The sequence below is a fragment of the Synchiropus splendidus genome, chromosome 13 (genome assembly GCF_027744825.2).
Source record: "Synchiropus splendidus isolate RoL2022-P1 chromosome 13, RoL_Sspl_1.0, whole genome shotgun sequence".
Lineage (NCBI taxonomy): Eukaryota > Metazoa > Chordata > Actinopteri > Syngnathiformes > Callionymidae > Synchiropus > Synchiropus splendidus.
This window is the reverse complement of record NC_071346.1, coordinates 656,711-669,660: the sequence shown is the minus strand read 5'-3', so window position 1 is coordinate 669,660 and position 12,950 is coordinate 656,711. Positions and strand designations below refer to the sequence as shown.

The 12,950-nt window shown below is 56.8% G+C and overlaps 1 protein-coding gene across 5 annotated transcripts in view; it reads right to left on the bottom strand.

Moving 5' to 3' along the window:
- The window catches only part of agap3 (ArfGAP with GTPase domain, ankyrin repeat and PH domain 3), an 87,766-nt gene that overhangs the window by 24,909 nt on the left and 49,907 nt on the right, over positions 1-12,950 (bottom strand). For all 5 annotated transcript variants that reach the window (XM_053882590.1, XM_053882588.1, XM_053882589.1 and 2 more), the window contains exons 10-12: positions 8,881-8,985; positions 6,880-7,051; positions 2,375-2,506 (exon numbers count right to left, since the gene is read on the bottom strand). In XM_053882590.1, the coding sequence (XP_053738565.1) occupies positions 2,375-2,506; positions 6,880-7,051; positions 8,881-8,985 (409 nt within the window). The remainder of the gene's footprint in view (positions 1-2,374; positions 2,507-6,879; positions 7,052-8,880; positions 8,986-12,950) is intronic.

Below are 12,950 nucleotides of genomic sequence, written 5' to 3'. Positions count from 1 at the left end.
GAGGCTCCTCCAGAGGAGCCGAGGGTGCAGCGGTCTCCAGGGCGCCTGGTCAACAGTGGACCGAAGCGCTGAGGCTCCTCCAGAGGAGCCGAGGGTGCAGCGGTCTCCAGGGCGCCTGGTCAACAGTTGACCGAAGCGCTGAGGCTCCTCCAGAGGAGCCGAGGGTGCAGCGGTCTCCAGGGCGCCTGGTCAACAGTTGACCGAAGCGCTGAGGCTCCTCCAGAGGAGCCGAGGGTGCAGCGGTCTCCAGGGCGCCTGGTCAACAGTTGACCGAAGCGCTGAGGCTCCTCCAGAGGAGCCGAGGGTGCAGCGGTCTCCGGGGCGCCTGGTCAACAGTGGACCGAAGCGCTGAGGCTCCTCCAGAGGAGCCGAGGGTGCAGCGGTCTCCGGGGCGCCTGGTCAACAGTGGACCGAAGCGCTGAGGCTCCTCCAGAGGAGCCGAGGGTGCAGCGGTCTCCGGGGCGCCTGGTCAACAGTGGACCGAAGCGCTGAGGCTCCTCCAGAGGAGCCGAGGGTGCAGCGGTCTCCGGGGCGCCTGGTCAACAGTGGACCGAAGCGCTGAGGCTCCTCCAGAGGAGCCGAGGGTGCAGCGGTCTCCAGGGCGCCTGGTCAACAGTGGCGTTTCCTGAAACAGCTGCGGTCACTGGGACTGGCAGCCGGGGGTGAAGGTGACGCGCGGGGCTCTGAAGAAGCCGCCTTTGACACCACTGAAGCCGCAGAGGGGTTTAATCAAAAAGCTGCGCTCAATATTCCACAGAGCTCGTCTGCTGCCTCCAACAACAGCCGCACAAATGAGGACATTCTTTAAATAATATGGAAATGCTAACGCGGCCAGGACGCCTTCATTCAGCCGACGGCCATCAATCTGCCGCCCGCGCATCCCTGAATCACCTGCAACCTTCACCAAGGATAATGGAGCGACGGCTCCGGATCCAACGGCACGACACCAGCACCTTCACCGCCAAACTCCCTCTATTGATTATTGGAGGCGCATTAGCCTGACAGATACGACGGCGCGGTTCAATCAAGAGCAGGTTTTCTGACGACGACGCCTCGCTGCATTTTAAAGACAATAAAAGTTGGAGGGATTTGTCACCAGCCAGAAGTCAGCATGAAACTCTGGCTGGTCCAACTGGACCTCTGAAGTTGGGACAAGTTGGGCTTTGTTCCTGAGTGAGGGGAGAGAATCTGATCGGTCATTTCCTCCCTTCTGCTCCAACAGCACCATCAACTCCAGAGAGACAGAGTTCAGCGCTGGAGACCAGAGGGCTCCGCAGTCCAGGAGCTTGTGGAGGTCCAGGAGCCTGAGGGGGTCCAGGAGCCTGAGGAGGTCCTGGAGCCTGTGAAGGTCCAGGAGGCTGAGGAGGTCCAGGAGCCTGTGAAGGTCCTGGAGCCAGTGAAGGTCCAGGAGCCTGAGGAGGTCCAGGAGCCTGTGGAGGTCCTGGAGCCTGAGGAGGTCCAGGAGTTCCTGGAGCCTGTGAAGGTCCAGGAGCCTGAGGAGGTCCAGGAGCCTGTGGAGGTCCTGGAGCCTGTGGAAGTCCAGAGCGGAGCGTTGACTTTCCCTCAGGCAGCATCAGGCCAGTTGGGTGCGGCCTCCTCGGTCAGACTGCGCGGGACAGTGAGAGGAGCCTGATCTGGTGCCGTACTGACAGGAGGCTTCCTCTCACCCGACACCACACCATCCAGCAGGGAGCGCAGCGCACGCTCATTTATCTGCGGACCCTGAGAATCGGAGTGATTCTGCTTTGGGCGGGCCGCTGATGGGAGTCGGGGGCGGGGGGTGGCGGGGTGATGGAAGCGCCTGCGTCCAGGCAGAATTGATGGTTTGGCAGCTCCAAATGAGAGACAGGCTTGTCTGCGGAACGGCGAGGGCCGCGGCGTTGGACTCCAGCGGCGCTCGTAAAGTGCGCTCTTTAAACTGCCGGGGCCCCTGGGAGAGCGCGGGGAGGGGGGAGGCGCCGCCGCCGCACTAATGAGAACTAGCAGAGTGCAAACATGCATGGAAATGACTGTTATTCTCTTGATGTGCATTTAAGTGCTTTTTTACTGCCAACCACAAAAAGAGGGAAATAACTGGTGATGAATGGCTCCCCCCGAAAAACATTCATTTTCCTCTTTGGTGGGAGAGAGGAAAACAGAGGGGTGGGCGGGGGTGTCGGAGAAAAATGGAGAGTAAAGACGTGAAGGGGGCGCATATTACTGCACTTGACTCATCGCCATGGCGACACGCGCTGATGACAGGAAGTTAACCTTCAGGCTGCCGGAGCGCCGGAGCGCCAGCCTCGCCAAAGGTCACGGCCATCACGCACTCCCTCAGCTAATCACCCAAATGGCAGCTTCATCAGCCGCAAACAGTGAAGGAGGGGGTTCTTACGGGCGGCGGCGGCGGCGGCGGCGCTGCTGCTGCTGTTGACGGCTTCATTCCACTGGTCAGCGCTGGACACGGAGCAGGAGCGCTGGTGCATCAGGCCCTCCCTGCTGCTGCTGCTGCCGGAGTGGGCCGCACCTGGGGAACCAGAGAGACACGGTGAGCAGGGCAGGTGCGGCGAGGGCAGGACGGGAGCCGCGGCCGCCATTTGAAGCCTCCGCTGCCTCTCAAGAGCCCTGAATATATACACTCTGAACGCTCATCATCTGGCCTCGTCCCTCTGACGGCCACCTCCACCTCCTCCCTCCCTCGCTCGCTCACGCAGCAGGCTGCTGGGTGTGAGCTCCCGCCCTCCACCCCTCCACCACACGCCGCCGTGCTCCATCCACACCAAACACGGATGATGGCAGAGCCCAGGCGAACAAACAAGGTCACCACGAGTCACAGGACGGTTGGAGAGCTTCCTCATCTCGGGCTGAAAACCTCCTCAGGACCGAGGACGGGAGCGAGTGATGATCCAGGCTTGAAACTTCAGACCTTCATCCTTCCTCATCTGCAACAGCAGGCCAATCCAAGCCAGAGATGAGCTCCACGTTCATCGTGGCTACTGTGTCTCTGTTGGACTGGCACGTTTGGATTTCTGCAGTTTTTCTGGTGTGACTGATCTTTTTATGACTTATTGAAGCTTTAAACCTTCTGTGAATTCACATGTTTGTTGAGTGACGTGTGCTAGCTTGGTTTGTATTGCAGCAGTTTTAGTCTCAATAAATGACTGATCACTATTTCACTGTCGCAACACAAGTGGAAGCATGAGGTTTTGCCGCTGAATTCTCCGGAAATGACACGAAGCATGCGGTGTTGGATCTTGCTTGAGTCAGTGAATCCAAATGTGTTTCACGTCCTTTGATTTTAGTGACATGCCTTTTCTGTTTCACATCACTGTGGTTGTTCTGTCCTGCTGTTTGAACATCAAATGATCCACTCAAGTCACGAGGGATGAACAGCTCTACACTGAAGTCACTTTGAGTTGACTTTGTTGCACATACATCTTTACCTGAACCACATCCCTCGGGGATGGACTGGTATGGGTCACGTGGTACTGGTGGCCAAGCTACGAGTACTGCAGCCCGGTATCGGACCAACACCTGACACGGCTGCATCGCTAAACATCACACATTGACGTCTTTCCAGTGTCAATTACATTCAAATCCATGACATGGCGGAGAGCCGAGGCACACGCGTCCTGACGCTGGAAACAGGGTTCCAGCAGCGCACTTCAACCTGCCGCTGCATCTGACATGACAGAGCGAGGCTGTGATGAGAACATCAGGTTCAAGTCAGCGCCACCTTTGGTCCAATGATCAGGAGGCACGGGAGGCGGCGGCGGCGGCGAGAGCGAGCGAGTCCACGGAGCGTCGCCGGGGCTTGTTAGGCTAATATGTCCTGCTCATTATCTGGAGTAATAAGTGTATCAAACTCACATAATCACGTCTAATTAGTATCAGTAATTATCGTGTTGGGCCCAGGAATATTAATCTTCAGCTCCCAGAGGGGAGGGAGCAGGATCGCAGCGAGGGAGCGAGGGAGGGCGAGAGAGAGCCGGGGCCGCACGCTGAGAGGAGCAGACTAAATTAACACGCTGAAATCAGAGGCGGGGGGAGAGAGGGGGGGAGGGAGGGGGGGGTGTTCAGAAGAACAAACCAGAAACGTGAAGAACGCAGGAAGTGATCAGACCGAGTCAGAGCAGCAGTGGCTCCAGAAGCCCAGTCGGCCGGACACTCGGCCCCAGTCGCAGCGCGACCCGTCGCTGCTCCGAAAAGTAGCACACAGCATTTCCCATGCAACAATCAGGTGTAATTGTCAAATGGGATGCTAATGATGGATGAATTAAACATGGAAGCTCCAGTCCCCCGAGACCAGCGCTGCATAACCTGCAGGATAATGTAATTACACTGCAGACATCATCAGCTCCTGCCAGCAAGAGAGCAGCAGCAGCAGCCGTTCTGGCCCCGCCCGCCCTCGCCGGCGACCCCCGGTGACCCCGGGGCCAGCTCAGGCGAGCGCTTCAGCAAGTTCTGACCGTCCACTGGAGCAAGGTCAGAGGCAGCGCAGGGAAGGGGAGCGCGCAACATGTGACCCTCCCACGCGTGGTGATGCTAGCTGCCGAGCACAACTGACGTGTGTGGCTGACGTCCCTTCAGTTTGATCCACATGAACTGAGTTCAAGAGGGATTCCTTCAACGGCACTGAGCATGAGGGCGGTCAGCTGACCCGGACAGCGGGGTCACCTGACCTGGTCGTGCGAAGTGAGAGCCGGGGCACTTGGGTGGAGCAGAGACGAGAGGAGGCAGGAGAGTGCTGGCGGGCTGCAGAGGGCCGGTGTTAAGTGGAGGCGAGGGAGGCGCGGGGACCCTCTCTCTCTCTCTCTCTCTCTCTCTCTCTCCGGGCCGATGAGCCGTGACGAAGCCTGACCCCCTCCGTGGAGCTGTTGCCATTACGTACAAGTATGAGATAATGAAGCATTCATGCTAATGTGGGCCGGGCCCTGTCATCCAACACCACCACCATCACCCGCTCCTCTGGCGTCCTGCCTGAATCAGCTCGCAACATTACCAAAGCAAATGTGACATTTTCAACATGATTGTGGCACCAATTAACATTAAAAGGACAGAGGTGGAGTTGAAAACACCATCCGCTATTTCGATCAGTCTGAAGTGAGAACTCTTGAATTGAACTTCCAAATGTTCATGAAGGTTGTTAAGGTGGGGCCGCCGTGTTCATCATGCCTATCACTATCCACTGCTGCCTACACCACCCACCATGCACTGCAGCAGTTGAAGCTCCGGCGTTCATTCACCATTCAACTGCACAAAATAAAGAGCAAAACAAGTGGAGACGGGACAAACAGCAGCTCTGTGATGGACCACGGCTCGGGATTCACCGGCGAATATCTCCCAGATGTGACTTGCTCCTCCGTACTCACAGCATCAGCTTGCAGCCTTGTAGCAGTTGCTCAGCCACTGGGCCCCAGCAGGGGGCACTGAAGACATGCCGCCCAGAAACCCAAGCAAGGTGTCCAACTGTGTGGACAGCGGCGACTGGAGGCACCTGTGACGGCACCGCCGCCACAGCATGCCTCAACCCACAGCAACTCTCTCTCACTAGCAGAGGAAGGAGACACTAGGTTCCTGTGACGGGAGGAGAGGAGCATGATCCACGGCTTACTGTCTAATGACAGCTGTTTGAATGCCCACACGAAGACGCTCCCGAATGAGAAGTGGTCAATAAGGCCGTGGTTATTGGTGGCAGAGTGATAATAACCGCCGGAGATAAATGGCCGCCGGCAGCGGAGGGCGAATGAGCCTGCAGCTCGTCCTGGCGCAGCTCTGGGCGCCGCAGGACTGATGAAGAGCGACTGGGCCCATTAATAGTGGGACACGCTGATGTGTGTGAACCGGGGCCCTCACATCCAACAGCTCCTCCTTAGCAGCCCCTCTCCATCCCTCGCCTCGTCCGGGAGGGAGGGCATCAGCAAAGACAAGGCTTGTGATTTGGACGCCATGAATGAAAAATGAGCCCTTTGTTCCCCTCATCAATGGCATGTCTAATGAAATCAAAGCGCGACGGTATAATCAGACGAGGGCCCTCCACTTGGAGAGAGACCTGATGTGATTTGTAACCTTTCTTTTCCTAAGTGCAGATTACAGCAGCAAATCTCCCTCACATTGTTCCTCTGATGGGCAGAAGAAGGCGAGGTGTCATCAGGGACGTTCGCTCCGGCGTCACCAGACGCACCAGTGTGTCGGGAGGAGGAGACACCAGGAGAGAGCAGCAGGAGCTCGGCCGCTGCTGACCCGTCTCCCGTCCACGGCACCCTCCAGGGAGCAGCACATCATGACTGATACACACTTGAGTCCGTCAGGTGATGACTGTCCACTTCACCATCCGCAGAAGTGACCCCACACATGGGCGAACTAGGTGCTAGTTCACTGAATGACTCCACGTTTCATGGAACATGAGGCGCTCGACCCTAATAACCGTCCATAGTTCATGGAAGAATCATATTAAGCTGGCTATTTTCATAAAGACAATCCAAGGTAAACATCACGCTCAAATGGGCCCCAGGAAACTGCTGCTCTGGCCCTTTAATGATTTGTAAAATGAATAGCTTGTTGTTGCTCATTAAGTCATCATTTCCTAAACTGCCAGGAAGATCATCTACATGAATAAATGTATGGAAAGCATGGGATGAACCTGCCGGGAGCCATTTTGATGACAAATGGCAGACGGGCAGAACACAGAGATGAGCATCAAACACGAGCAGCGTCTCACTCCACACATCACCACAGCCCACCACTCGGCCTGATGGCCTGTTAGGAAGCATCAATTGGAGCCTGGAACCGAAGGATGAACTCGCATCCAGCCGCGGGCTTGGTCCCACCTTTGGACACAGGACTCCACAGAAAGCGTTCGTCTACCCTCTGGAGGTGAGGCGCCGTCACGGGACAAACCTGTGTTTGCGATCCCCAGCTGCAGGCCGCTCCGGTCCTTCATCATGCCGTTGGTTTTGGGACTGGCAGTGGGGGCCACGGTGGCCACGGCTCGAGGAGGCCGTTTCCCAGGAACCTTCACCGTGGTCCTCAACAGGTCGATCTCCTTCCCGTGCACGTTCTGCATGTAGTCCTGCGAGAACAGCGGCAGACATGGTTCACCAGGGGAGCGATAACTGCAAGGCTATAGGTAGCATGAGGGCGCGTAGCATGGCGGAGCAGGACCTGAAGCATCGTGTGCATGAACGCTGACCGGCAGGGAAGACAGCGAGCCAGACGCACGTGCTGCAAGCTCTACTGAGGGCGGGGGAGAAGCCGGTGCCTCAGGTCAGCTGACCGTGGGCCCATGGAATGGGAAGCGTCTGGCGGAGGCCGTGTGGATTCCGTGACGTCCTCCACTCTTGAGTTGAGAGTCACAGCAGCCCTCCTGGCTGGAGTCAGTCACACACACCAGCACCGGTCCTGGGTCACCTCCGACCACAGGGACCTGCCTCCATCATCCACCGCTGTGGCCCCAGCCTCCTCTCTCACTCTGGCCCTCAGATCTGGCGTGTGAAGTGGAGGTGAAAACCATGGTGCTCAGCAGAAAGACCTCGCCGCCGCCCCACCGGCTCCTGGGCTTTATGACCCAGCCATAAAGCACTCATTTCTCTCCCCAGCCTCCTCGCTAATTACCCAGTGAGCGCTCTCATTTCATTTTATTGCTGGAATTAACAGCCAGATCGAAGCGTGCAAAGCTATTAAGATGTGTGATTAAGCCACATTCAATTAGTTTCTACAAACAATTTAATTGATGTAGCAGATAGAATTAACAGAAGGTGATTGTGTGGACGGCTTGGCTGACTGCGAAATGAAAGGTTCTCCTCTTCCACTTCCCGTCTCGCTGGCTCGCTGCGTCTCCGCTCCGCCGCCCCAAATGAGCTCAAGCTGTTTCCCCGCTAATGTGACCCACTCACTTACTCCACCGAGTCAACGCTCAGATGACCTGCAACAGCTGCAGCCGAGACGCTCATCAGTGTGCGTGTGTGTGTGCGTGTGTGTGGGCCGACCTGCTCGCACACGGAGCGCAGCAGTGACAAGTCAGGCCAGCAGCGCTGCCTCTGTGGCGTCACAGGTGGGATGGCTAACAGTGGCGTCATCAGGAAACCTGGCTGGGGAATGAGTGAGGCGAACAAACAGGTCTGGACTTCATGGCTGTGGGCAACACAAGTCACAGACATGTGACCGCTTGTTTTGACTCAACCTTTTTTGGCCCAACTCTGACATGCTGGCGATCAATCTGGACTGTGAACTACACATTGGCAGCGCCGGCTCTCGCTCCTGGACGTGCCGTGAAAAGCCTGCTGGTCTCTCTCTGACCCACCGCTGCAGCAGGCATCACTGGCCCCTCTGCACTCTGGGTCCTGTCAGGCAAGTCTCAGGTGTGAGAGCACCAGAGCGACGCCACCCACAGGCCTGGCATACATCCTACATCCCATTCACAGGGTTTGGGTGGCGTCCGAAACGTCTGTGCCCCTGACATCAAACGTTGCGTCTGCATGTGTGTGAGTCCATGAGCAGGCTTTGTGCGACCTTGATAGCCAGATAAGCCAAGGACAAAGGAGGCAGGGGAGTCCATGTTGAACATTGCAGGGTCACAGTCTGACCACGGGACTCAGGCCACAGAAGTGTGATGGGAGACATGTGAGCTGAGTGTTTAAGAGGTATTAAAGACCCAGCGGGACTCTGACAAAGACGGATGCGCGAGGGGCGATGGAGCTCTGCCGCCACGCAGCGAGGGCCATTACAAATACAAGCCAGCATGGCGTCGGAGCGCGGCGGGCACGCAGCAGCACGGCCGTGTCTCCATTAGCCGGACGTGGATGAAGACGGCGGGGGGGTAAATGTGAGCGCTGCCTTAACACGGAGGAGGAATTGGCTTCAGTGGCCCTCCAGCAGCCATCAGGCGGCGGCAGTACTCACGTGTAAACTGGGGTGGTAAGTGAGCAGGCCGTTGTCACAGAGAGTCACGTATTTCTTCTTCCACTCCTTGTTGAGGGATTTGCCGCTGCGCTTCAGGAGGATTCCCTGCAACAGAGCAGGCGTCATGGTGAGCCTTTATGAGCCATTATGGATGTTAAACACCATCCACACACACACACACACACACACACTCTGGGCCCCGAGACGCAAACACCACGTTTGTGATCCACAGCTTTGTGTTGGCGTAATTAGAGTGGTGTGTTAACAATCCATCAGGCCGAGGCTGCGCTGTTTAATTACCATGAAATCCCTGTTATGACATGGAGGCGACACACGCAGAGGAGCAAAGCTCCTCATGGCCTCGCTCACACCACCTCCAGCCTTGGACTGAAGTGACCAGTTCAGCCAGTGGCAGGGCAGGAACCCCAGCAGGCTGGGAGGAGGCCTGCAGCGTCACGCTCGCGTCACACCACCAGAGTCGCACACCAACACGCAGAGAACAGCCAGACGCCACTGTGGCCGCCCCTCCGCGTTACTCGCACTGATCCAGCAGCCGTCAGCAGCACGACTCACGTCGTCGCAGCTTCACACGCAACAGCGTCCTGCAGCAGCTTCTCCTCTTCAGTGCACAGCTGCCTCTCGCTGGAACCAAACCTGCAGCCCTCTTGTTGAAAAGCAAGACGAAGTCTATTTGCCAGCGATCGCTCTCAGCGTCGAGCGTGAGGAAGCTGAAGACAAAGATTCAACGGGGATGAATGGAAATGCTTCCAGCACCTGCACATCACACACTCGGCGACACAAGCTGCAGCACCACCTTGAAATATCCCTGCTGAAACCTCACTCGTATGGTCGCACGGTCTTCATGGTCTTCATGCGAGACCGAGACCCTCCTAACATCTGACTCACGGAGGCCCAGCCGTGCACCCTCCTGGTCGAGCAGCTGCCAACACGCTTGGCTGTTGTGCCATAGTAACAAAAGCTTTATGACAATTATATTCTGGGGCCCAAATCGGAGTGCTGTGAAGGTTTTGGGCCGCGTCATCCTCCCCACTTCCTGATCTCTGACAGGTTTCATCTGCTGAACTCCTGAAGACCTCTAAATCCCAGGATTAGGGAGTGTGATCCCTCCTCTTCAAAGGCCTCCATTCTGCTTTATCAGGCCTCAGATGCTTCTCCTTATCTGCCGGCTAAACAAAGCAGTTCCTCTGCTGGAGGCTGCGGCGTGCAGGAGGCCAGGGAGCGAGGAGGGGCAGGCTGAATGAGGGGATTAGGACGGGCCCATGTTTGGGCCCAGCGTGTCAAAGGGCTAAATGGGATCTGTTTTGCTAACCAGGCCCAGAGTGCTGGCTCTAATCCTTATTAACACATCAGGAAGGGCTGACCCGCCGCGACCCCGGCACCAGGCTGTTTGCCGACAATCATCCTGATCCCACCCGATCCCTCTTCAACACAGCCCTTTAAAATGGCGGGACGTTCTCCTATCAGCTTGATCAGACAATAATCCCCCAAAATGAGCCCAGAGGTGAAGATGCGGCGCGACCGAGCGCCACCAGTGAGGGCGCTCTGGAGCTCCGCAGCGAGAACACACCACGTTCTACAGGTTAAAGCACCAGCTCCGAGTGAAGAGAGGCCGCTGCTGCTGACCTCCTGCTTATATACAGAAAATATGAGCCCTTCCACACCAACCGCGTCCTGGGTCTGCCCTGGGCTTCCTCCTTCCTCCCCTCTCTGCATGTGGCAGAGGAGCAGATCTACTTTCCGCCCCGACTGAGCTTCATTTTCATTCATTTTTCCCACCAGCATTTTGGGTCACCAAGGCTGACAACGTCCTGTTGGCACGACACGGTACACGTGTGTTTCCTTGCTGCTTGTTTGGCTCCAGACAATGCTCTTTCCTCCTCCTCCTCCACTCTCCCTGCGACTCACTTGCAGTCGATCGATCCATGGGCTCATGACACAACCGGCCTGTTTCAGCTGCGCGTGTGAGAACGTGACCTCATATCTCATGTCTACTCTCGTCCCTCGGGTGGCACCAGGTTGGAGGACTGTTTGCCCAGGCAGCACCGACACCAGTCCGCCATCAGCTCGGTGACGCGCAGCTTTTACCCAGCCGGCCCTCGACATGGTATTCACACCTCATTGTTTCCAATAAGTCCACGACACTCGGTGTGATTGCTGCGCGTCCTCCAATCAATGGGACACACTCTCCCGGTGAAACCAGTCGATACCAGAAGAGCGCGCTCCTCATAATGCTCTCATCATACGAGGCCAACGGAGCGCCGCGGCGGCCGGCGGCCAAGTTGCTGCGCATGTTTTACAAGTAAATATTGTCTGGACCTGGTGACGTTAGTGGAGCGTTCACTAATCCATGGCTGCCGTCGGCGCGGGATTTTCATCGGCGCTCAGAGCATCGATCCCAGCTGGAGCAGCCAGTCGGCGGGTGAGTCCACCAGAGAGCAGGGACCACAGGGCCACACTCACGGCTCCTCAGCAGGGCATTGTTGCCGTCACTCTCTGGTTTGGGAGGGGGGAGGGGGGCGGGGGGTAATTAAGCTCACATTGACACTTTGATCTTGTTGATTGTGCATTTGAGCGGCCGCCCCCGCTCCCCTCCCCCCTCCCTGCACCCCCAAAGTAAAGCACTTTGTAGATAAAAAAACAGGGGAGGCTTATCTTGTCAGGAGGGGCCACGAGGCCCCGGGTACTGGCCCCGGACCAGTTGCCAGTGGAGACGCTGAGCAGGCTCTTCAGCCTGAGCTCAACACCAGGTAGCAGGATCAGATGTTGGAGACACAGCGAGAGAGAAGGAGAAGCCCTGGATGACCCCATCAGCCCAGAGGCCTCTCTGCTCTAGACTCTTCACACACACACTCAGAGACATACAGGGAGTTACTGACTCACTAAACAACATCTGGAAGGCAAACCGAGGAATTGTGCGCTTCATGTTCGCTTGGCGCCATCTAGTGGCCGATGTTGATACAAGGTGTGTGTGTGAAGAGCAGAACACACACATATACCCAGGCCAAGACGCAGAATCCAGAAGGTCACGGCAGATTCTTCTCTCGATGAAAACACGATGTCTATGCAACAAACCAGCGGCCAGTTGTGTGTCCAGTCTCAGTGCTCTGGAGCCTCTGGACAAGACAACACCAGCTGATGCGGTTGTAAATACGCTTCGCCTCGCACGACCACCAAGCAAAGGAGGCGCTTATCAGCAACAGCTTCATCCACAGAGTCAGGCTGTGGCACCTCTGTACTACAGTCCAACACAGCATCACAGCTTCAGCGCCCACTACTGGCTCCCAAACATCAGTCTCTCAGCACTGAAGAGGCTCACTTCCAGAGCAACAAACCCATGAAGTGAGTGGCTCATGACGGACCCGGTACTCCGACACGCAGCCAACATGGAGCCGCCCTCACCTCTGGAGTATGAGTGAGCACAGCACTGCACCAGAACATGAGGACCAAACGCCTCCTCCAGTCACTCGGGATCGGTCATTTCAACACAGTACCTCCCACAACACAACGTGAGTCAAGAAACTACTGACGGCGAGTGTATTTGTCATGAACCACAGATGAGTTTCAGCCAAAACAGAAGAAAATATGAATGATGCGTAAACACCGTGACTCGTCATGCAGCTTGTCTACAGCTGTGTGTGGCGTTGTCGAGTGTTCATGTCCTGTCACACACTCGTGAGACAAAAACACACGTCTTCTGAGGAAGAAGGTGAAATCAGCCATGAATGCAGAGACGACCTCACGGAGGCACGACATCACAGATGACCTCACAGAGGCGCGACACCAGAGGCGACCTCACAGAGGCGCAACACCAGAGGCGACCTCACGGAGGCACCACATCACAGACGATATCACAGAGGAGCGACACCAGAGGCGACCTCACAGAGGCGCGACACCAGAGACGACCTCACGGAGGCACGACATCACAGATGACCTCACAGAGGCGCAACACCAGAGGCGACCTCACAGAGGCGCGACACCAGAGGCGACCTCACAGGGGTCACGAGTTCCTTCAGCGTTGCCCGTGTGTTCCCTCGTGTCGGCGCACGGAT